The sequence below is a fragment of the Apodemus sylvaticus genome, chromosome 17, assembly GCF_947179515.1.
Source record: "Apodemus sylvaticus chromosome 17, mApoSyl1.1, whole genome shotgun sequence".
In the NCBI taxonomy this organism is placed as follows: Eukaryota; Metazoa; Chordata; class Mammalia; order Rodentia; family Muridae; genus Apodemus; species Apodemus sylvaticus.
In genome coordinates this window covers 2,643,319-2,669,627 of record NC_067488.1, presented here as the reverse complement: position 1 = coordinate 2,669,627, position 26,309 = coordinate 2,643,319, and the positions used below count along the sequence as shown (strand labels likewise).

At 45.1% G+C, this 26,309-nt stretch overlaps 1 protein-coding gene and 1 non-coding gene across 4 annotated transcripts in view; both read left to right on the top strand.

Moving 5' to 3' along the window:
• The first annotated feature begins 18,836 nt into the window (after positions 1-18,836).
• The window catches only part of Nipal2 (NIPA like domain containing 2), a 111,408-nt gene continuing 103,935 nt past the window's right edge, over positions 18,837-26,309 (top strand). The window contains exon 1 of one of the 3 annotated variants that reach the window (XM_052161356.1): positions 18,837-19,195. In XM_052161356.1, coding sequence (XP_052017316.1) covers positions 19,061-19,195 — 135 coding nt within the window. In that variant the 5' untranslated portion in view covers positions 18,837-19,060. The remainder of the gene's footprint in view (positions 19,196-26,309) is intronic. The other 2 variants (XM_052161355.1, XM_052161354.1) reach the window with 2 other exon arrangements.
• LOC127668249 (small nucleolar RNA SNORA48) lies at positions 21,745-21,890 on the top strand. Its single transcript, XR_007974032.1, has one exon. It is a non-coding gene; the product is annotated as a small nucleolar RNA SNORA48 (small nucleolar RNA).

Sequence of the window (26,309 nt, the reverse complement as noted above, 5' to 3'; positions counted from 1 at the left end):
CAGAACTATTACCATGATCAGACTAGGAAATCATGTGGTTTTACTCAGTTCTGGCATTTGCATTGGTGGAGAAAATGGAAAAATGAGCAAGATTTCCAGGTAACATGAATAAACTAGAGTACCAGCTGAAATGGAGGCAGTGAAATGCATTTGTTAATGTCTCTCTGTCACTGACAGCCATTGTTTGCTTCAATGCAGTTAGTGTATGCATCACTGTACTCACGGCAGTCAGTATACACATCTCAGTGGACACTACAGTCTGCACGTGTCACTGTGTACTCACTGCAGTCAGTGTGCACATCACTGTGTACTCACTGCAGTCAGTGTGCATGTCACTGTGTACTCACTGCAGTCAGTGTGCATGTCACTGTGTACTCACTGCAGTCAATGCACAGTCACTATGTACTTCACTGCAGTCAGTGCACATCACTGTGTACTCACTGCAGTCAGTGTGCATATCACTATGTACTCACTGCAGTCAGTGTACATGCCACTGTACTCACTGCAGTCAGTGCACAGTCACTATGTACTCACTACAATCAGTGCACATCACTGTGTACTCACTGCAGTCAGTGTGCACATCACTGTGTACTCACTGCAGTCAGTGTGCATGTCACTGTGTACTCACTGCAGTCAGTGTACATGTCACTGTGTACTCACTGCAGTCAATGCACAGTCACTATGTACTTCACTACAGTCAGTGCACATCACTGTGTACTCACTGCAGTCAGTGCATGTCACTGTGTACTCACTGCAGTCAGTGTACACATTACTGTGTACTCACTGCAGTCAGTGCATGTCACTGTGTACTCACTGCAGTCAGTGTACACATCACTATGTACTCACTGCACTCAGTGCACACATCACTATGTACTCACTGCACTCAGTGCACACATCACTATGTACTCACTGCAGTCAGTGCACACATCACTATGTACTCACTACAGTCAGTGCACATGCCACTGTACTCACTGCAGTCAGTGTACACATCACTATGTACTCACTGCACTCAGTGCACACATCACTATGTACTCACTGCAGTCAGTGCACACATCACTATGTACTCACTGCAGTCAGTGCACACATCACTATGTACTCACTGCAGTCAGTGCACACATCACTATGTACTCACTACAGTCAGTGTACACATCACTATGTACTCACTGCAGTCAGTGCACACATCACTATGTACTCACTGCAGTCAGTGCACACATCACTATGTACTCACTGCAGTCAGTGCACACATCACTATGTACTCACTACAGTCAGTGTACACATCACTATGTACTCACTGCAGTCAGTGCACACATCACTATGTACTCACTGCAGTCAGTGCACACATCACTATGTACTCACTGCAGTCAGTGCACACATCACTATGTACTCACTACAGTCAGTGCACATGCCACTGTACTCACTGCAGTCAGTGTACACATCACTATGTACTCACTGCAGTCAGTGCACACATCACTATGTACTCACTGCAGTCAGTGCACACATCACTATGTACTCACTGCAGTCAGTGCACACATCACTATGTACTCACTACAGTCAGTGTACACATCACTATGTACTCACTGCAATCAGTGCACATGCCACTGTACTCACTGCAGTCAGTGCACACATCACTATGTACTCACTGCAGTCAGTGTACACATCACTATGTACTCACTGCAGTCAGTGTACACATCACTATGTACTCACTGCAGTCAGTGCACATGCCACTGTACTCACTGCAGTCAGTGTACACATCACTATGTACTCACTGCAGTCAGTGTACACATCACTATGTACTCACTGCAGTCAGTGCACACATCACTATGTACTCACTACAGTCAGTGCACATGCCACTGTACTCACTGCAGTCAGTGTACACATCACTGTACTCACTGCAGTCAGTGTACACATCACTATGTACTCACTGCAGTCAGTGTACACATCACTGTGTACTCACTACAGTCAGTGTACACATTACTGTGTACTCACTGCAGTCAGTGCATGTCATTGTGTACTCACTGCAGTCAGTGTACACATCACTATGTACTCACTGCAGTCAGTGCACACATCACGTGTACTCACTGCAGTCAGTGTACACATCACTATGTACTCACTGCAGTCAGTGCACACATCACTGTGTACTCACTGCAGTCAGTGTACACATCACTATGTACTCACTGCAGTCAGTGTACACATCACTATGTACTCACTGCAGTCAGTGTACACATCACTATGTACTCACTGCAGTCAGTGCACGTCACTGTACTCACTGCAGTCAGTGTATGTCACTATACTCACTGTAGTCAGTGTACACATCACTTGTACTCACTGCAGTCAGTGCACATGCCACTGTACTCACTGCAGTCAGTGTACACATCACTGTGTACTCACTGCAGTCAGTGTACACATCACTATGTACTCACTGCAGTCAGTGTGCATGCCACTGTACTCACTGCAGTCAGTGTATGTCACTATACTCACTGTAGTCAGTGTACACATCACTGTGTACTCATTGCAGTCAGTGTACACATCACTAGCAATCACTGTGAACTCACTACAGTCATTGTGCACATCATTGGCAGCAGCTGTGTATCTACTGATTTTTCTCTGTGTGTCTATTCAGATAATAATGACAATGATTAAGCAGTAATATGTTTATTTTATTAAATGTTCACATTGGAGCACATATTGTTTTGCTATTCTGGATGAGGAAGCTAGAAATTCTATGAAGACAAAATGAAACTACCACTTCATGGGGAAAGCAATTTAAGGTATTTATTACCAATAATAAAATTCCAGCTTTCAAATGAAAATGAGAATTCGGGAGACTTGAAAGCAGTCAATACCTAAGGAATTTATGATGAAATCAGTGATGATATTAATGAAAATGATGACTTGACCCTGAAGCCTGTCAATGTTTGGAAGTTCTCCATAACATAAGGAATCAATAGTTTCCAAATGCACAGTGCTGACATCAGTACAAGATAGACCAACATCTTTAAGATGCACAGGATGATAAAAAGTTATGTACATGATTTCAGAAACTTTAAGAAACTGCCACTTTCTGAGTTTATGTGTCAAATACAAAATGCATAACCAAAATTATCCTTAAAATACTTTTAAAATACTCCTCTCTGATCCAGTTACAGATTTGTGTTAGGCCAAATTTTCTTCATCTACTTCAACCAAAACAATGTCTTACATAATATTGAATGCAGAAGCTGGCCTGGGACCACAGCTGCTTTCTATTAAGCTGACATTAAAGAAACTTATAAAAATGTAAAACAATGTCACATTTCTCCCTGATATTTTCATTAAAAGTATCTTACTCGTTTTACTATGGAATAATCTTATGATTTTAATGAAGAAATTAAATTAAATTTTTCCTTAACTTCAGTTGCAACACAGCCAGCATACAGAATCTCTCGGGTTCTTTAACATTGTTTTAGGGTACTAAGGAATCCTGTTTGAAAATAATTCACCTCCTCTTTCAAATGCCACCATGTCTGAGAATACAAATTACATATTTGGACCTTTGTCCAAATCAATACTCAATTGTCTTTTTAAGAAGGCTTGCTAACAGGTATTACTTGAGGATATTTGAATCTATCTCTGAGTTTTTAAGAAATGAATCTCATAACTGAAGAATATTTAATACAGAACTTGTGTGGTAGGCCAGTAGACTTTGCGTTCAAAAGAAGAACTTTGCTTGCTCTTCATTCTACTACCACACTGTATGTAAGGTGGAAATACAGCCTGTAGCCACCAGTGGAGGCCACAGTCCTGTGCTCTTAGATGTGGATTACAGACAGTGCAAAATACATACTTTCAAAAGTTTTTCTTGATAAAATGCCAGTTCAAGAACTTTGATGCCCACTCCCAGAACCTTCTAGGACAGACATTACTCTGCAGTGAAAGCTTGTATAAAGTTAATAACATTTATCACAGTGAAAATCAAATTCTGTGTCAATGACACATGGCACTTGGCAATTATTTTACAAACATTACTAATTAATCTGCAAAACATCCCTAAGAGGCAGAGCATAATGATGTACGAGCTGACAACCTAATTATGTCTAATTATTCATATTTCCCACTTCCAAGCAGTTGTCTATTGCCAGTTCAGAGAAGGGACCTGCTAAGTGTTTAAAGCAGACATAGAAGCCAACTCTATTATTCTATCTAGAACCCTTGCTGCAAACCACGCACATTCCATTTCCTTGTGGAAACAATCAACCTGTACCATTTTCAACAGTTCATAGAAACTCAGAGTTTCCAGATGACCTAGTACTGCATCCACAGATCTCTACCTTAAACACATTATTACCTCTTTTCTTTTTAAGCCCCAAGTTATTTTAGATATTAGCCCCCACTGCTTAGAACAGTCTTCCTTTCTTACCCTCTTTGCTTTCTAAAATGCCTTTCCAATGTAAAGATACTTGTAGACAGAGTCGTCATCTGGTTTCTCCCTCTCGTACTTTGTAATTCGTAGGCCAAAGCTTCTCTCCCCCTGCTTCTCTTCCCTGAGATCCCTTCTCTCGACTCCTTAGGTTCCCTCAATCTCTTGACATTGTCTCATTGTCTCATTGCACATGAAGTTCACTTCTTTTTCACCTGAGAAGTCCACTTGGGTGTTGTTCTGCTGCAGGATGCTTGCTTGAAAATGCATGGCAGATCTTGAAGCATTGCTAGAGGGTATACTGTTAAATTGAATGTGAAATGCGAAATATCTAGTTTTAAATAATTTATTTAATTTTATTTTATGTGTATTGGAGTGAGTTACACACCGTTGTGAACTGCCATGTGGCTTCTGGGAGTTGAATTGTGAGCCTTTAGGAGAAGAGACAATGCCCTTAACCACTGAGCCATCTACCCAGCTCTGGAAATAATTTTTAAGAACTGTGTTTGGATGCTCTGTTGAAACAGAACCACGTAAGAAGTGCTGAGCATGGTAGCTTACATATGTATTACACCTTGGGTATGTACATGTGTGTACATGTCTATTGGACTGTGGGTATGTACATGTGTATTAGATGGTAGGTGTGTACATGTGATTGGCATCACTCGGTGAAAAGCTCATTTTAAAAATAACTTGACAGCACCATGCAGATAACTGAGTCCCGAAGCTTAGACAAACTCGCACCACAGGGAGCCAGCTGGGGAGGCGTGCCAGAGACTTGCCTGTGGTTGTTGTTTTCTCTGTGGTCCTCACAGCTAACAAAGCAACCGCCCCACCTTACATTTAATGAACAAATACTGCAATTGTGCTCCTTATGACAAAGTGAGCTCAGGAGGCATTTCTCTCACATTCCTTGTAACTTCATATAAATGCAAATGTTCTCACTTAGTTTTAGTGCTCTGTCCCATTGTCACACTGTGCGCTCTGATGTCACATTATGTGTCCAGAAGTATAACTCATGAAAACTGAGTCACTGTACTTCTACCAAGGAGTTTCAGGCTAAACACAGTGTGTGAATCTCAAATAAATATTACTGACTAAATAGAATGTCCAGCCAGAAAATTGCTTTGTTTAAAATATGACAAAATGTAACTGGGAAGAAATTAGCATTTATTCCCAGATATTGAATCTAATCTAGTTCTTGTGTTTTGAATTTTCCAAACCCAGTGTTTAAGGTGTGGTTAGAATGAATTGTTGTGCCAACATGGTGTAAGCTACTTCATAATCCCTTGACTATGGCGTGTGTGTGCAGGCAGTGTACACGGAGTCCACGTGAAATGGTGCACACGGAGTGTGATTGCAGGTGGTGCACACGGGAGAGTTTATTTTCCAAAGGAAGGACACAATTACACAAGGAAAAGCCCTGTTGACAGGTTCTCTGTACAGGCAATGAAGCCTCATGACTCTAAGGTAAGGTTGGTGGACTTTTTATTATGTTACAGACAAAAGAATGTAAGAATAAAGACTGAGAATGGTGTTTTAACAATAAAAATTACTCATAGCTTCTCTGAAGCCCTGAAACTATTTTCCTACTCCATCATCTGATACAGTTTTTTAAACAGCAGATTTGTTCCAAAATGATATTTCAACGGGGTACAAATTATACCACTTAGAATTTTGATAGCACTGGTGAAAATTTAAAGTTGTTATAAAAATGAGTGCCTTCAGGGAAGGCAGAAAGTGCCTGGGCCAATACTTAGTCAGAGACTGAGTAGGACTTACTGGCAACTTATGTTCAGCAGGCGACAATGTCGGTGAGGAAAGACAGCTTGGCTGAGAGACTGAAACTGTCTGGTCTTGTTATTAGAGATGGGGAGATGAGGACAGACAGACTCTTCGGGACATTTAATAAAGAGCGAAGGGCTAAGGGATATTGAGCACGATGACTTAATTGAAACAGGGAAGTAGTCTGTAAGAGCTAGCTGGACAGACAGACAAAGAATGCTGAAGAAATCAGAATCAGAGCTGTCGCTTCCAGGATCGTTTTTACAGGCTTTAAATAAAGGACAGGGTGCTGACCATGATCACTCCTGTGGCCCCATAGCCAGGAGATATGTGCTCGCTCTCTTCTTGCCTAGGAAACTGTTTTCCATCCCCACCTCACATCCCCAACTCACACCCCAGCTTCTCAGTCCTCAGTTCTCATGTTAGAAGTATGTCACTTTCCTGATTGCATGCGAGCAAACACACACACACACACACACACACACACACACACACTTCCATATTGACTCACTCATGCATCCCTGTGCTAGGTTACTCGCTCACCTATGACCTTTCTGAGTACCAACTATTTATTCCCCTATTGAATGCGTTCTAAGACCCTGCTTCTTCCTCTTCCGATCTCACCCAGCTATAAAGTTCCCAGAGTGGAGATTGCATCCTTCCCGAGGAAGCTTGTTTTCATAACTCTGTTACATGTAGTAACACTCAATGAACTGAATAAGCAAATTTCATAAAGAGTAGTATCTAATCAAGAGCGTGATGGATCTCTAAAGGCATGATGGGAAAAAAAGAAGGGCAATTGTTTAGTTCAACTATCAAGCTTGAATGTATTTGGAGTTACTAATCCCCTGTGGTAATGTGTCTTGTAGACCAAATATGGTTTTGATTTTGCTTCTAAAGTGGGCCATTTGGGGAGATAAAGTAAAAACTGACAGCTATCTGGGTAATGGTCCATGTTCCAAGAATGTTGTGGCCTGCAGCTACAGGTGAACCAGAGACCTGAAAGAGAATTCTGGGGATGTATGGGGAGGAGGGGGCGACGAAAGAGAACTGAGTTGGGACGACATTCGCCGATCATGACCAAAACTTTAATAATATTTAGTCAATATATAGCCTTCGGAAGAAACCCTCCCCCCAGACTTCAAGGAGAGATTTGAGAACTCGGCTCCAATCTTAGCAGGTTGCCTGCTGAGATCAGAACACTTCAAGTCTAACAGGTCCAGGATGCTTCCAGGTGAGGCTGTCTGAGACTTCCAGGTGAAAGCAGCAGCTGTATTGTTCTCTGAAGAACAAAGGCCAGGGATCACACAAGCAGAAAGCAGGGGCTGGAGGCCAGGAATGTTGCAGGTTGAGTGGAGAGGCTGAAAAGCCTAGCTCAGTGCTGGAGGGGAAAGGGACCCAAGAAACTGAAAGCTCTGCTGGGGGAAGCGTGGTGAGAAGAATCCGGTCTTCAGACAGGAAGTGAGCAGGGAGGGGTGGGACTTGGGGCTGGTGGGTGCTTAAGAGGAGGCCTCATCTGCTTTTCTTGCTTTGCTTTCCCATAGAGTAGCCACTAGATGGGTGTGGCAATGACTACTGAGCACTTAAATGCACCAGTCCCAACTGAGATGTGGTCATTTGAAAGTTAGTATGGGAAACTACTAAACTGTTGAGCTTTTCATATGTTACATATTGGAATGACAATATTTTAGGCATGTAGATAAAAACAAAACCAACTGTAAAATTGTTTTTACCTGTTTCCTTTTGCCTTTTCCAAGTAACTCCAGACGTTTTAAATTCTATTTGTGACTTACATTATGTTCCGGGCAGGTATGGACATCTCTACATGGGTGGGGCCATTAAGATGGCAGCTGGAGCAAGCCTGGAATCCTGAGAACTATGCAGTTTCTGCTGAAGGTAGGGTGATCTGTGTCTTGCACTACTAGGGAAGACTTTCTGATACTGCCATGTGCCAGGCACTTGGACTATAGGACAAATCGGGTATAGGTGATCTTGTCCTCATCGACCTTGCTGTCCATATATGACTCAATATATGTCAATATATGACTCATCACCAGGAGCCTGTTCCATTCACTGTTACATCGCCAGAGAAGATATGAGGGTAAAAAGCCCCATATATGTTACACACATGATGTGCTATAGAATCCTTCAAAAGTTCAGGTGTTAGAGGCTTAGTCCCCAAGTGCTGTTGTGAGGTGACATTTTAAAAGGGGGCCGAGCACATCATGGTGGGAACCAAGGTAGGTCTTTAGATTACTGCACTGCCGATCAGCCAAGGGGGCTTTGTTCCCCTGGGATGGAACAGTGAGTCAGCAGATTACAGCTGTCTTACCCACAGCACCCCAGACCTTGGAGACCAGAACCCATTCTTGGTGCTGCTGTGTTGAGCCTCTTGGCTCTCAGACACTCCACGGAGGCTCAACAGCCAGAACTGGGAATTCTCCACAGTTCTCTGAGAGTCGGCCAGCAGCTGGGCTTTCAGATCCCTGATCCACAGGCTCAGCTCTTCACAATCCTTTGCCATCTGTGGCTTGGCTCTTCACAGTCCCTTGTCCCCTTCAGACCCAGCTCTCCACAGCCCCTGCATTCTCAGCATCTTCTGGGTCTCCACCCACTCAGGGTGTCTTTATGAGCCTTCCAACTGCTGCTGTGGGACTGACAGACCTGGGGGTTGTCTGTTCTTCATATTATCAGATCAATCTGCTTTTAAAAATATTTTTAAGGTTAATTTTTTAATTCTAATACTGTATAGGTGAGTACATACAGAGGCTGGGAGAGTGAGTCAGATCCCTTGGGGCTGGAGTTACCGGTGGCCGTGAGCCACTCAGTGTGGATGGTGAAAACTGAATTCAAGTCTTCTCAAAGAGATGTAGATACTCTTAACCACTGAGCTATCTCTCCATCCCCAGATCAACAACGCTAATTACCATAAGTAGACAATAGACAGGAGGAGGATGCCTTGTTGAAGCCTTGGCTGCAGCACTGGGGCGTGGTACACTGAAGCGAGGTACCGCAGTTGCTCCAAGGAAATAAAGAGGCTTCTTACACAGCCAGTCACACATGTGTATCACTTTGTGAACCACAAACCTTCTGCTTAATCAAGCTAGTCTGCACACTCGCTAGGCCTGCCTGCCTCTGCTCTCATGGGAGGGAAGTCACTCCTTCAAGGCCAGATTGAAGACAGCTTCAGGGAGGCATCATCTGCAGGACCTGCAGGGTGGATCATCTAAAGCTGTCATGGATGGAGTAAATCCTTTAGAACAAGGGTAAAGTGTCTGGAGCAGCTGTGACTTAGGTGTCCGGAGACAGAAACTATTGTGTGAGCAATAACTACAACAGTTACAATAGATCCTATAAGTGAAGTGCGGGGTCCTTGGGGGATCCAGGACTAAACTACATGGGTAGCTATGGAGTTGTTTAAATCAACCTTGGTTCTCATGATAACAAGAGAAATCCTTGAAGAGCTACTGCATAATGGAGAACCCCAGAGGTCTCTATAGATGTGATAGAGCTACAATAGCTATTGTTCCCATCCCGATACACACAAGCAAGCACACCCTGTGCACATGCACGTGCAACACGAGCAACAGCACCATTCATGGTTCTACCACATCCCAGAACATAGAGACAATAGCAGCGCTTCTGATCCCCGCTAGGTCTCTACCTAACCCGGGAGAGTTTGGCTCCTGGGTAGCGGCCAGTGTGTGGGTGTGCATATGGGCCCAATAGCTGCCAACCAAGAAATCAAATTAGCTAGACATTGATGATGCAGAATATAATATACTAAAGGGGAACTTGCAATAGAGAGCTACCATGAAATTCAGTCTTCTTTAACAAGTCACAATGCTCAACCCCTAGACAAATTCCAAGGCAGAGAGATTGTCTTCCTGGTCTGTCTCAGGAAATGGTGTCATCTGTTCTTCTTCCTCTTTCTCTTAATTTCTTGCCTCAAGATACAAGCAGTCATCATGCATTGATCCTGCCACGACATGCCACCTCACCAGAGACCTCAAAGTGATGGGATGGACGCACAGACTGGAACTTCAAAACTACAATCCAAATAAGTCGTCTTCTTCTTCTTCTTCTTCTTCTTCTTCTTCTTCTTCTTCTTCTTCTTCTTCTTCTTCTTCTTCTTCTTCTTCTTCTTTTTCTTCTTCTTCTTCTTTTTCTTCTTTCTCCTCCTCCTCCTCCTCCTCTTCTTTTCTTCTTTTCTTCTTCCTCAAAACATAACTATCTCAGGTGGTTTGTCAAAATAATAAGATAATGAATAATATTTATTTTCTGTGGCAATTAAATGTATTTGGTATTTGCTCCTGGTCAGATGTGGCTAAGCTCATTTAATGCCTTGTCTTGTGGAATTCTAACCATCATGTTACAAAACAGGAAATCTTGTCAGTCCTCTAAAGAGAAGATTGGGGTTTGTTCAAGACCACACAGTGGTTAGGGATGGGCCAAAAGTTGGAACCCAGAGCTGCCTAAGTCCTATGTGTTATAGCTAAGCAGTTCTACTGCATTTCCAAGAGCATAACAGTTATGCTCCAGTGTGTTGAAATGTGGTTCCTTTTAGGGCCTCTGTCTCTCTCTTTCCCTATGTAGTCAGAGGGGAAAAGAGTTGTTGAAGGTAAATAAGAAAAGGAAACTTTTGCAGGTGCCTATTTCAGAGTTGGAAACTTTCTGAAAGACCATCTAGTCCAAACCTCTCTTTTCAGTGGAAGGAAAACAAGGCCCACAGAGTTGAGGTTCTTGTCTAAAGTCACACAGCTGGCTAGCAACAGCACAAATCTGGGACAGACAGTACACAGCTAAATAGCTGGGACATGTAATTTCCCACTGTGTGGTTTCTGTAGACCAAGCGAGAAGGATGATCTGGGGAAATTCAGGGAGCATATGGGAGGGGAGAGGTGGGAAGCTGTGCTTTTGGCTGGTAGGAGGCAAATCCTCCCCTACCTCATCATGCATGCTGTCTCCACCATGTCCTCATAAAGGCCATAGCACTCACTGAGTGGGGGACCTCCGTGGAGAGCACCAGAGCTGACCCTGCTCTCTTCATCAGGACAGACACATCAGTGCTTCAGACACAGATGGAGGACACCGCAGGGAAGTCACCATCAGCACTGTGCATGAAGGCTGAGGGAACTTCTCTTCTTTTCTCGCTTTTCTGTATTTTAAGCACATGCAAATCCCGAGAGAGGCTTTGCAGAAGGAACCCATGTGAGTCGGAGGAGCAGCCACGGCGCTTGACTGGCTGGCTGGCTGGGTTTAGGAAGCCTGCCAAGCTGCATATGACACTCTATGCTGATCCTGGAAAACTACACAGAAAAGAATTCTAATTAGCAATCTGGACCTCAAGCTGTTCCTGGGGGCTGCTCTCCAGGCATGGAGCTGCTACGTGGAGCATGTGTTTCCTGGGTCTCAGGTCCCTGTCTGTGCACACACATTTATAATTTCCTCTTCCATCCCGGTGTTCTACAGTCCTGAATACTATCACATTCATTGTGGCCACCCTCTTCTCCCATGACCTCGAAGGTTTTCCAGTGCATATGTATTATCCCAGAGTCCGCGATTTTACTCTCTGTTCTTCCATATTTAGTTGCTTAGTTTATACATATTTATCTTTCCATGAGTGCATTCTCCTAAACTGTCCATTTAAGCGAAGGACAGATGTAGGCTCTTTCATGATTTCCACATTCCTTTCTGGAAGCCTGGGTACTGGGGGAGCCTCCGTGGCTGCTTCAGAAAACGACGACACAGATTGTGGAAGCTGGGAGAATGGGCTGAGGGTGCCAAAGCAAACTCTCATGAAGAATGAATTCTATCCAAGATGGATGGTCAAGAAATCTGACTTGATTACAATATAATCTACCGCCTCTCTCCCCAAAAATAAAAGACAAAATGGTAGAAATGATACCTAATCAGGTCCTGTATCTCTCCCTTAAGAGCTCTCCCAATGGTGGCAATCAAAATCTGTTATCACTCAAAGGAATTATCTTATTTCCAAAATTATAAAGTTCTTGTCTCGCTTTTCCTGGGTATTTTCTCCAGTTCAGGAATAGGCCTACCAGTAATAAACCTACTTTGTGTCAAGATTTGAGAGGTTATTCTTCCAGATACCCTCCTGTCCATGTGCCCAAATTCCCAATTGTTGCCAAGAGAATCTACTTAGGAAGCAAACAACCACAGGAGAATATCTATTATGTTCATAACTTGCATGGATGCATTCTCAGATGCCCCTTGAAAACAGCAAGTGAAGCAATGAAAAATGCAGCGGGGCTTGCCTGCCTGGAGTGGAGGAGAGATGAAGGAGGATGAGGACCCACAGGGGCCAGAGGCCAGGGGTCAGGGGCCAGGGGTCAGGGGCCAGGGGTCAGGGGTCAGGGGCAGGGCATGGCACAGCACACTGGGATATCACCAGACTCAGTGGGATGCAGCAGAAGACTGTAAAGGCAGGTGGTGTAGTGTGTCAGGGTACTCAGTGATGGAGAGTAAGGTAAAGAGAGAGGCCCTGAAAGGAGCCACATAAAGGCCCGAGTCTTAAGAGGGTGGGGCACCCCTAGTTCTTTCCTTGACCAAGAATCTTAGGGACAGATGTAGTTCTGTTGAAGACTTGTGAGGACTAGCTTCAATTCTGCTTCATGGCTTTCTTTACTCTGCCCCAGCAGTGGCTACCAGGGGCCTTCGTTTACTAGGGAGAGAGACTCAGGGAACAGAACAAGCAGACAGAAAGAAATGCATCTGAAGGTCTTGGCCCAGAACTATCTCTCTGTCACTTTCCCGTGGGCTACAGTAAGCCACATGACTTATCTCAGCATCACTGAGAAAATACCTCTAGTGGGAGTCTGTGGTGGTTTGGATGCTTGACCCAGGGAGAGGCACTACTAGGAGGTGGCCTGTTGGAGGAAGTGTGTCACTGTAGGAGAGAGGTTTGAGACCCTCTTTCTAGTCTGTTGGCCTTCAGAACAAGATGCCTCTTAATTAATTGCCACAGAAAATAAATATTATTCATTATCTTATTATTTTGACAAAACACCTGAGATAGTTATGTTTTGAGGAAGAAGAAAAGAAGAAAAGAAGAGGAGGGGGAGAAGGAGGAGGAGGAGGAGGAGGAAGAAGAAGAAGAAAAGAAGAAGAAGAAGAAGAAGAAGAAGAAGAAGAAGAAGAAGAAGAAGAAGAAGAAGAAGAAGAAGAAGAAGAAGAAGAAGAAGAAGTCGTCTCAGGTCCTCCAGTGCAGTACCTGTCTGGACACTGCCATGTTCCCACCTTGATGAAAATGGACTGAACCTCTGAACCTGTAAGCCAGCCCCCTCTGAACCTGTAAGCCAGCCCCAATTAAATGTTGCCCTTTATAAGAGTTGCCTTGGTCATGGTGTCTCCTCACAGCAATGGAAACCGTAACTAAGACAAAGCAGTTGCGAGCCAGGCAGTGGTGGCACATAACTTTAATCCCAGAACTTGGGAGGCAGAGGCAGGCAAATTTCTGAGTTTGAGGCCAGCCTGGTCTACAGAGTGAGTTCCAAGACAGCCAAGGCTACACAGAGAAACCCTGTCTCGAAAAACAAAACAAAACAAAACAAAACAAAACAAAACAAAACAAAACAAAACAAAACAAAAGACAGAGTAGTTGTGACCACTGAGCAAGGGAAGTGATAGCAGAAATATCTTGTCATGTGACACATGTGGAGCTGGGACCAGGAGCTCACTTTGTTCCCTCCCTTTTTTTTCCAGAAGCCAGGCTTTTTATAGACACCAGGAGTTGCTGTGGCTATGATCCCACCCATTTGAAACCGGTTTGAAGAGGAAGCCTAAACCCCAGGATTAGGTTTCTACACCCATACCCAAGCTCCACAGCCTTTTCAATGTGTAATTATGACTTGCTTAACTTAGCTTTGAATTGGGAGCCTGTCACTCACGTATTGCTAACACTAATGAAGTATTCATTTACCTTTCCAGTGGTCTTTGTTGGCCTGGTATTCCGTGTTTGCCTTTTTCTCTCCAAAAGCGAAGCTGGCAAAACCATGGTCCATGGGATGAAACCAGCAGCTTTCTGTGTTTGTAAATAAAGTTTTATTGGAACACAGTCTCATCTATTTGTTTACATGTCCTTGGCTGCTTTCACTTTCAGTGGCACAATTGAGTAATAGTGACACAGAGCATATGGCCCACAAACACTAAAATATTTATTATATAGTCCTTTACAGAAGTTTGCAAACTACTGCTCTAAAAGAAGTTAGCCACATGTCTCCCCAGCTAGTCTCAGACACCTGCAGGTGTGCAACTCCCAAATTGATTTCCTTTGCTCTCACCTTACTCCTCCTATGTGTACCTGCACATCCTTCCCTTCTAGAATGTTCTAAACCTCCTAAATTCATGATTCTCAAACCCAAACTAAACTCATTCTTTCCTTCTAGATTGGCCGTTCTTTTTTCCGCCCTCACCTCAGCTAACGGAACCCTCAGCACCCATGCCCCTACGCCGTAAACTCATCCCTGTCCCCTCCCCCACGTTGCTTCACTGGTTGTCTTTAATAAGCCACCTTCTCTCCTGGCTTTCTCCATGTCTTCTCTGGTGTTTCTCCATTTAAACTGACCCTGGCTTGGGGGAGTTCACTCTCGGCACCCACTAGTTCTGTCCCCTTTCCTGAGGGACCCCAAACTTTCCCATTAAGGCTTCATTCATCATGCAAGGCCCCACCAATTGCCTGGTTTTGCTGTTCACTTGAACTTTATTTTGGGGTACACTGTCAGCTTCCTGTATCTGCAAGTGCCGCATATTTGTCTTCACCCTGGTGTGGGTTACCGATATTTGGGAAGGACGTTTAAGTATGGAACAAGTTCAGACTTTTAGTGCCATCATTCCCTAAACATAGTGTAGCAACTATGAAGAGAGCACTCACTTCATGCTGGGATCTCATGTAGAAGGCATGCAATGACACGAGAGGAGTGTGTAAGTTATACATAACTACTATGACACTCTATATAAGATTCCATGTATGGGATGGAGAAATGGTTCTGTAGTTTTTGCTGCTCTTGCACAGGGATCAGCTCTCAGTAGCCGTCTTAGGGTGGCTCACAACTACCTGTAATTCTGGCTTGAGAGATCAGATGCCTTGTTCTGCTGTCTTTGGGAGCCCAATCGTAAGTGGCATGGACACATACACACACACATACACACACTGCATACACACACATACACATACATACCCATATACACACATGCACACACATACACACATACATATACACACATACACACATTGCATACACACACATACACATACATACCCATATATACACATACACACACATACACACATACATACACACACATACACATACATACCCATATACACACATGCACACACATACACACATACATACACACACACATACACACATTGCACACACACACATACACATACATACCCATATATACACATACACACATACATATACACACATACACACATTGCATACACACACATACACATACATACCCATATACACACATGCACACATACACACACATACACACATATATGCACACACACATACACACATTGCATACACACACATACACACACACACACACACTTTAAACAACACTCCACGTCTGAGAGGAAAGCATGCCATATTTGCCTTGTCTGGCTTATTTTGCTTAACATGATAATCTCTGATTCCATCTGTTTTCCTGTAAATGACTTAATTTCACTTTCTATAAGACTGAATAAAGCCTCATTTTGTACACATAGTGCATGATATATAAATCAATGGAATTTGCCCTAGTGGGAGAAGATGTGCCTAGACTTGCAGACTCAATGTGTCAGGGTGGGGACACCCAGGGCACCCCACCCATCAGAGAAGGAGGGACATGGGGAGATGGGGGAATGGATTGTGGGAGGGGGTGACTGGGTGATGGGCAGTGAGTGGGATGTAAAGGAAGTAAAAAATACTTTTTGCAATTTTATTTATTTTTATTTTATGTGCATTGGTGTTGTGCTTATATGTATGTCTCTGTACCCTGTGCATGTGTTGCCCCAGGGAGCCAAAAGAGGGCTTCGGATTCCCTGGGACTGGCGTTCTAGATGGTTGTTAGCTGTCATTGGAATTGGTCGGTGGGAATTGAACCTGGGTCCTCTGGAAGAGCAAGCTGTGCTCTTAACCACTGAGCCATCCCTCCTGTTCCTCATTGTCTTCCTTTTATGTAAAACAAAACAAAACAAAACACCTGAAAGGCTCAGAGAAACGAAATTACCACGTCAAAGCCACACGGCAAACAAGCAGCCATCAGGATCTGAGCACAGGCCGTCCGCCAAGCCTCTGCTTGGAAGGTAAAGTTCTGCCGTTCTCTAAATCTCCAATCTGTAGTTTATTTGCATATAGGAAGTGAGACACTGGAGCTGATCTTACCTTGAACCTCCATTTATCATTTCTGAGAGTCTCATTGTTAAATAATAACAGTAACAAAACAGAAAACAAAACACTAGTGTTAACTCCTCTTGCTAAAGATGTCTTTAAAATTTTACTAATTTTGCAATTAAATGATCCCAAATAAGGAGGACCAAATGGAACCCATTCTTCAAGTGCTAAGAGAAGTCCAGCTTCAGATGGTGTGGCACTAGAATTAACAGGAAGTCAGCCCTTAGATTGCAGCACCAAGAACCGGGAGGCTGTTCAGTCAGGTGAAATGAAATCTGCCTTAGCCCCAGGAAGCCCTGCAAACAGGCAGAGGCCATCAGAAGCAGGAACCGTCTCCGAAGCTCCACCTACAGGGCTGGGACCAAAATAGTTCACACGCATCCCTGCCGCCTCCTGTGAACCGCGTGGGAAGGAACTCTGGTCACGAACTGCTTGTTTCAACCACCCACACACGCGAGGGTAGCAGCAGCGACGGCAGGCGCGTCTTGGAACCCATCGATTGACTAACCAAGAGTACGTAGGCTACACTTCACATATTTCCCCATCGAGTGCTTTCTTTCTCCAAAGGTTGTATACAAATGTAAAGAAATCAAAACTGATTTTCTAAGTTGAGAAATGAAGAGGCATGAGTTGTGTGCAGCAGACTGCGGGGATCATAGAGGGTACGGGGCTCACAGAGCAGGCGCAAACCTGTGAACATCACTGGCCGTGCGGAAGGTCGATCTGTTTAGTATTTTGCTTGTTAGAGCCTGCCAGCAAGCCTACTTACAATCTGGCTGACAGAAAATACTCAAGAGTGAGTGCGCCCAGCTCTGCTAGGTGCCCTCTGCCACCCCACCCCATCCATCCTTGTCCTTTTCTTTCTGGGAGAGCTCACAACCTACTCTCCAGACAGAAATGCCCAAGAATCTCTGGCAGGTAAAGCCAGGCATGTGACCCATTCCCAGCCAATGGGGCCAAAGGAGGAAAGACGTGGTTGTGGAGGCTGGAGATTCTGGAAAACCATTTTCTATTAAAGGGTGGGTAGAGGACATAGCTGAGGAATGGAAGTGTCGGCACAGAATCGCAAAACGGGCATGTTGCTCAGGGGCGGGGGCTTGCTCAGCCTCCAAAGGCGGTGGGGTCAATTCGGAGCACCTTATACTTATAAAAAATGAGATATATATAGCGAATAGATATTTTTCTTCGGGGCATTTAGTTGTTTATTTAAGCAGCATAGTTAGCTACAATTAGTGATTGTTGAATCAACATTTTGGTTGCTCAAGCAAGAACCAACATAACTGTCAGGACGACTTGCCTTGTTTTTCCTGCATCTGAAATGATTTACACTTTCTTCTGTCCTTTACATATTTCCTCTTAAGAAACCATCACAGCCTTCTCCCAGGTCCCTATTTCCCTCCCTCCCTCCCTCCCTCCCTCCCTCCCTCCCTCCTTCCATCCCTCCTCCTCTCTCCCTCCTCCTCTTTCCCTCCTCTCTCCCTTCTTCTCCCTCCCTCCTTCTCTCTCCATCTACTCTCTCCATCCTTCCCCTCTCCTCTCCTCTCCTCTCCTCTCCTCTCCTCTCCTCTCCTCTCCTCTCCTCTCCTCTCCTCTCCTCTCCTCTCCTCTCCTCTCCTCTCTTCCTGTTTTCTGTTTCCTCTCTCTCCTATTTTTCGAAGTCGGGGAAGCTAAAGTGCAGAGCTTGAAGAGTCTCAGTGTCCTGAAAACAAACAAATTCCCAGTGTAGACACTTGACGTAATAGCACGCAGACCACAGAATGTTCAAAGCGACAGGCAAGGCGAAGGTCATTTGTAGTGTAACCGAATTTAAAACAGGTCAGACTAGAATATCCAGTATGAGTTCTTAAGGTTGTTCTTAGCATGTCTGTCCCAACTCAAATCATCATATGTGGTGGCTGACAACTTTTCAGCAATTCTTTGTCCACTTATCTGACAGCCCATCCAGCTGCCATAGGATATCTCGTCTCTATACTACGAGTAGTTCCTAATGATCAGTCTGTGGCTGGGCTTTTAATTCCCACACCGTGCACAATATTGAGGAGAGGGAGATTATGACTTTTCCTTTTTCCATATGTGGAACATTTTAAACCTTTTACTCGCGAGAACTGGAATTGCTGAGGGTGACCGTCATTCTTTAGATTAACCGACAGCTCCTATTCCCCCTGAACTTGGACCAATATTTGCTTTGTGCACAGTAGATCCCAGAGGCAAAGGAGATGATGTCATTCCTGCGCTGACAGGTGTAGGCACCCGGGCCCAGGAGGGAGTGACACAGCTGGGCCGAGCCGAGCCGGGACAGCACCTGCGTGTCACAGAAGCCAGGTGCTGGCGCCGCCCGGTCGCCGGGCAGGAAGTGGCTGCGGCTGCTGCTGCTGCGGCTGCGGCTGCGGCTACGGCTGCGGGAGGACAGACGGGAGGACGGGCTGGGAGGGCCGCGCCCGAGTCCCAGTGTGCAGAGCCAGTCCTAATGGCGGCGCCGGCGCCCACGAGCCCCGAGGACGACGCCTCGGCCGTCCTAGACGAGCTGTCTCGGAACTTCACGTACTGGGCGCCAGGCCCGGGCAACGGCTCGCTGTCGAGCGCCTGGTATCGCAGAAACCAGGTAAGGCCGCCCGCGCAGCACAGCGCGCCGCCTGCCAGCTCCACGCAGGCCCCGCGGAGGCGCCAGGCCTCGGCGCCCTCCTGCCAGCTTTCCGCGCGCGCCACCGAGCGAGTGGGCTGAGCCGACACGTGACGCCGACACCCGGTTACCCACCCCCCACCTCGGCGGAGCAGCAGATCCCCAGGCTGCTCCCCAGCCTCACTCTTGGGTCTTTGTGTCCCCAAGGACCTCGCCTCCCCCAGCTTTCCTCCTCCCCTGCAAGGATCTGAGGGCTGTGGAGGTGGATTTCCATTTATTTTCACCCCAGTTTTCTTTCACAGTTAAAAAAAAAGTGCCACCCTTCTCAAAAGCAGAAACTCATTAAGGGGCTCCCAATGTCAATTCTGTGCTGAGTTGTGTCTCCAAGGTCTCTGCAATCTCAGCGTCAACCTTCCAGGATATTCTCAGGCTGCAGTTCTTCCTTGCTTGGCCTTTGGGAAAACACTGTCAGCCGAACAACACGGGTTTATGCTGGTCATATAAATTTAAGGGCATCAAAGAGGATTGGAGGTGCCACTCCCTTTTGCTGGCCCTAAAATCAGGTGGAGGAGCAAAGCTCTACCCGGCCCTGCCTCCCCCTAGCATTTATATTCCTCCAATGGAGCAAGTGAGCTTTCCGGCTTGCTCTAGTATTCCTAAGCCTGTTACTTTGTTCTCGTGCGTGAACAAAGCCACGGATCTTTTTCCTTTGCAAGAATGCAGCCATAAGTTTTTGTTACTGTTGTCCTAAGTGGGAGAGCTTAACCACTAATCAAACGATTCGATCCTTGATGCCTGAGAAGTATCCTGAATGTTCGTTTCTGAACTTGGAGCTGATTTATATAAAGAATAAATAAGCTTAGCCCACCTTGTTAATTTTCAACACAGGAAAGATTATTGCTTTAAATCTATTATGTCACAAAAGATAACAAAATGGGAAGGGGCGTTGCTCAGACACCGAGCCTGCTTCTCCTTGCTTCCACTGTGGAATTACAAAGAACAGACTTTCCTTTTCACTGAGATATCCATAGTATATGTTATGTTTGTAGTAGACATATTTTCCAATAAAAGTTTAAGAATGAATGGTCTGCTCTTGATAAAATATTTGAAAGTTAGTAGATGTGACCCACCATGGCCTCATCCAAAACAGGAAATCATTGTTTTCACTAGAGAACTTATGCAGTCATTAGTTTTCTTTAACATTTCCTGGAATTGTTGGTTGGCTTGGCTCTCCCAAGCACAGATTATCATATGACATAAATGTTTGCAAGGCGTAACTTGCCCTTTAAAGTACACAGTTGTACATCAGGAGGGTGTGTCGAGAAGATGCTAATTGGAACGCCTAGGCTGGCACCTCAGCTGCTGTTCGTTGAGATAAGACTGTGTTAGCTTTTTTCATCAGTGTGCAGAGTTAGGCCATCTTATATATAAACCATGGTATTTTAGCCTTTTGCTGCTGCTGAAAGGACAATTACTTTTGTTTCAAGGAAAAATACAAATTGAATTTTAAAACTGATTCAACAAACATTTTATCAAGTGCCACTAGTATTGTCCAGGACAGTAAAAATAAATGGAATCTAGCTTTTCCTTTCTGATGCTAACTGGAGAGAGAGAGAGGGGGGGGGGCTGAATATGGGCAAGAGCTCCAGAAATAGCAAGTGTGAGGTCTGAGTTCCCAAGCCCCACAGTCATGACTCGTACTCGGAGTGACTGACTTCTTGATGTGCTCCTCAGTTTGTCACTTCTGAAATGCGTGCACAGCTTCTTTTTGGTGGTTGCTCTCTGTGCTCTTACAGTGATCGCCATCAGGTCTTATCAAGTAGCCTTCCTCCTGAAAAGTCGAACTTTCACATAGCAGTGGCCACTTAGAAGCAGTGCTGTCTGCGACTGATGGAAGAATACCTGGAGCAGAAAGTCTCAGAGCAGACAGTGATAGCCCTGGGCACCACCACTGTTTGCACTGAGATCCCGCCCACTTGGAACGGTGGGGAGCTCTGATGGAAGGCAAGGTGTGGCAGAGGTGCCTGCGAGGCAATGTGTGTCCACACATTTTCATGACAAAAGGCTAATTAACGTTCCTAAGCATTGTGGCAATGTTCAAATGTGGTCTGAGACCCAAACCTTTCTTTCAGGAATGTTATTAGGTGACTAGGAAGATGTCTTAACTCCAAAGCAGGGCATGTGGTATCATGCAAGTGGTATAAAAGCCCGTGGAAGTCCACAGCCAGCTAGCTTCCGCTGGATGGTCAGGGATTCACTTGGACACTTAAGGATGGGTGGGACTTTATGATAAGTATGTTCAGGTGGAGGAAAGTTTAGGAGAGGGAAACCCTGATGACAAGGGACAGCTCTGCTTTCAAGAAATTTCCACGCCTACAGTCTGGCCCAATGGTAGATATGGTAGTTGGATCTGGTCCCAGATTGCCTTAAAGGAAGAGTAAGGAAGTTAGTTTTATCTATCAGACAATCAGGAGCCATTGGGGGTTTGGTCAGGACGTCCAAAAGTCAAAACAAATTGAATTTAAAAAAAAAAATCCTGGCAATGGGCAAAGAGACACCTTGTTGGTGGTGGTGTTCCTATATCAGTCAGGGGCAGAACAGAAGAACAGATGTTCTATTCATCCTAGCTTGATGCCTGGCTTGGTGTCCAATGCTGTTTTATGCCCGAGACTCGTGAAAATCAAATCAAATCAAACATAGGCAGCACAGCACAGGAGGAGGAAGACAGACAGATCTTCGGACCACCACGCCACCCACTGACCTTCAAACAGCACAGGCAGCCGTATACACTCGTATGCTGCTACTCCATGCCATGTTACCCAGGGGCCTGCCCACCTTGTGGCCAACCTGCAGTGGGAGCCACCACAGTGTGCAAGTCTGTGGTGGCCAGATGGGAGAGAAAGAGGAGGGAGCAGCTTGAGCACTGTGAAGAGAGATGGAACTGGAGACTCGAGAGGAGAGAGGAGAAGCCTGTTGTGAGTGGCCAGCCCCATCTCCAGGAGCCATGGATGAAGTCCCAGCCTGGGCTGCTGCTGAGGTCCATGTCTGGGTCTCTGGGTCTATGCAGAAGCAGGGATCTGCATTCATGTCCATGTCTCATGTTACCACTGGAGAACATGGGGACGTCCCTGGTCAGAGCAGCTGCCTAAGACCATGTGGATATCGAGGAGCTGTGCAGAACTGGCCCTGCCCCTCACTGGCTTCTGTGCTCTGTAGAGCTGGCCTTATCTCTCACTAGTGACAGCACTCGAGAAGCAGACCCTGCCCCTCACCTGGGTGGCACAGTAGGCCTGGCCCTGATCGAGCGGATGTAGGTGAGTCAGCGCCAAGGGCGAGAGTGTGGGAGAGCTGGCCCTGCCACTCCTCTGCTGTGAGGTGACATTGGTGTGGGCACGGTGACCCGCATCGCCCTTTACCACCTGCATCAGTCAGAGCTGGCCCTGAAGTCGAGAGAGAGAGAGAGAGAGAGAGAGAGAGAGAGAGAGAGAGAGAGAGAGAGAGAGAGAGAGAGCTGGCCTGCCTACTGCTGATGGAGGCATTGGGTGCAGAGCTGGAGCAGAGCTGGAAACCTGCCCTTGTGGTGTGGATAAAGGAGAACCAGTAGGCTGACCGACTCAGTTACCTCCCAGGCCCAGATCCAAGGCTCTAAGTTGGCCCACCCCAAAATCTATATCATTTGCAAATGGTTGGGACACTTGAAAGGGCAAGTCCTGCTGACCAAGGCTGTAGATCCCCATGACACAGGGCAACAACAGGATAACTGGGAGAGGCCCAGTGAGACTCCAATATTGATGATGTCACAGAGATCTTGAACCAGACCAGTGACTTATTGCACTCATTGCAGTGAACATTTGCATGTAAAGATGTGTGGATGAGGGTTTCGTTGCTGTGAAGAGACACCATGACCACAGCAACTCGTAACGGACATTTAATTGTGGCTTGCTTACGACTTCAGAGTTTTATTATCTTTATGGCAAGAATCAAGGATGTGGGCCTGTGTCCTGGAGGCTTCCCATAGAGATGTCAAGCCCTGCCAGATGTGAGAGTTCCCGCAGAGGGGAGCGGGCGCTGCAAACAGGGAGAGGAAGTCGCTCGCTCAGCTGAGCTGGGGAGTTGGGCTGGGCTGGGCCAATGAGAGGCCATCTAGCCAAGGAGGAGTACAGTGGAGCTGCAGGTGGTGTTTCGGGAGAGTAGACTTCCCGAGTGTCACATCTCTTATGACAGAAGCTCTCGGACAACGGAGTAGTTCTCACATGCCTTTAATAACAACTCTGTAGGATTCTGGGTAGGGTTTATGTACAGTTTTGAGGTGGGCCAGGGTCTGACAGCAGGAACTTCTCATTGGCTTGGGCTGAGAGCTTGGAGGAAACCTTATCTGCATTGGGAAGGAAGGCTTGGTGCTGCTCCTACGTGACTGGTAGCCACACACCTCTCTGAAGGGGGCTTGGGAGGCTGTAGCTGCAACAGGAACCAGGGGCCCGAGGGGCGTGGCCCATGCAGGCAGTAAGCACCTACCCAGTCTCCCCGGGTGCAAAGCCAGAGCTCGACCTGGGTCCAGGCTGTCTGTGCACAGCTCACCGCCCCACACAAGGCAGGGTCTAGGCAGGCATGGTGCTGGAGGAGCTGAGAGTTGTACCTTTTGTTCTGAAGGCAGCTAGGACAAGGGTCTCAGAGCCCATGCCCACAGTGACACAGCTACTCCAGCAAGACCACACCTACAAATAGTGCCACTCCCTGGGCCAAGCCTATTCAAACTACCACAGAGTTTGGACATACAGTGACACACTGCAGCTTCCATGATGAGATGTTTTCTGTGCTTTGGTTTTGTGTGTGTGTGTGTGTGTGTGTGTTTTACTTTGGGGTAGAGGTTGCCAGGACAAAGGGCAGATATGTGGGGATAGGGAGTGGAGTGGGACAGGGCTGTATGATGCAAAACTCACAATGAATCAATAAAAACTTTTTTAAAAGTCTAAATTAGAAAAAAACAAAACAACAACAACAACAAAAACCCAACCAATCTGCCCCCCCCCAAAAAATCTAAATTAGGATATAACAGGAGGTAGAGGCTTGAAACTGGCCAGATGTGGACTAAATCTGTTGCATAGATAGGATGTGTCATGTTTGACCTTCAGAGACATTTTAAAGTGTTTAATATATTGCCATCATTTAAAGATGAGATTAGCTGAGACTAGAGACATGACTGAGAAGTTAAGAGCATTTGTTGCTCTTGCAGAGGATGTGGGGTCAGTTCCCAGCACCCACAGGATGGCTCATAACCTCCTGCCTATAACTTTAGTTTCAGGAGATCTGGTAACTTCTTCTGGCCTCCATGGGCTCCTGAATGCATATGGTATATATAGTCATACAGGTTCACACAAACACACATAATTTTTAAAAATTAGATTAAAATGTTTTTTAAGATTAACACTATATCATAGTATGATATTTATTATCCAAGTCATTTAAAATACACTATTTACTCATACAGGTATATACACTTCCCTTTACTTAGTCAACTAAAAACCAAAGGTTTATCAAAAGTCAAACCTGAGAACCTTAAAGAAGTCCTTTCATTTGAGGGTATGATTCAGATTTTCTTTTTTAAAGTTTAGGGCAGAATTCATCTTCCATCATAGAAAGCATCTGACCTTTTCAGATAAGTTTTGAAGACATTTGTTGAATTGTCTGGACTATCACATTCCTAACACATTATTGATGCATAACAAAGTACATTTAAATGGTGACATGTTATTATTTTAAATTGGGAATAAAGGTTGTGTTTCAAGGAATACATTTTAAAAATGAAATTAGCTATACAATTTCAAGTTTCCATCATCTCAAACATTAGAGGTTCATAGTCAGGCCTGACGGTATGTGAGTAGGTAGAGCAGTTGGCTTGCAACCAAGAGGACTAAAGGTTGGGGGCCCAGGTTATGGTGGCCTCCTGTAATTCCAACACTCTGAAAGCTCAGATTCTCCAAAGCAAGCAGGATAGGGAGACTAGCTAAAATGGCGAGTTTAAGCAAGACACCATGACTCCATATATAAGGTGGAAAGTGATCAAGAAAGACACACAACACCAACCTTTGGCCTTCACATGCGTGTGTGTGTGTGTGTGTGTGTGTGTGTGTGTCTGTCTGTCTGTCTGTCTGTCTCTCTCTCTCTCTCTCTCTCTCTCTCTCTCTCTCTCACACACACACACACACACACCACTTGCACATATACAAGCACACCACACATAAAATATACATGCAACAAAAATGAAAAACAAACCCAGGTTCTAGTATTTTTTCTCCATAGGATCACGATGAACCCCCAATCCTGGCCCCTCCTTTTGCTCTCCCATTCTTTCAGCTGCTGACAACTCTAAACATCTGGTTTTCAGCCAGTGATTGGGCCTGTTGTCTTGATCGTTGTCAACTAGCTGATTACACTTGAGTGAATCACTTCATTGCCTGGAGCCACATTTTCCTTGCTGCTATAATTAGGTTTAGGATCTTCAGATTCACTCCTACTGTGTGTTGAATAGAACACCAGCATAGAAAGCTGGAGGAGCAGCAGGAAAGGAACAAAGTGGGAACTTCTGCAAAGTAGGGTTTTGATCTTAGGTCCTTATATTTATAGATTGCTGAGATTCACAAAGACGTGGTTTTAAGGGTTATTCTGCATAGGATGAGATGAAAATTCAGAATTTTTAATGCCCTTTATTTGAAGTTTAAATTTGCAATTGCTTGATTTTTTTTTTAAAGTCAACATATTTAAAAGAAATTGATACAACTTAACAAGAAAGAGGCATAATGGAAACACTGACCTTTGTTATGTATTTGTATTCTACTACGTGACACTTTGTAGCTATTATCTATCTCCATTGAGCTCCACAGCCAACTGTGAGATACACATTATTCTCACTGCTCATGTTTGTGACCTTATGTTTAATTACTTGGTCCAAGATTGTACAGCAAGGATGTAGGCTCAGCAGCAAAGCTATTTTTAGTCCATGCCTAAAGGCCATTGCTAGAAATGAAGCTTGAAAAGAATTTGGTGTTAAGAGTAAACATGAAGGGAGAAATGAGCGCATCTTGTCTCACTGTGCGTA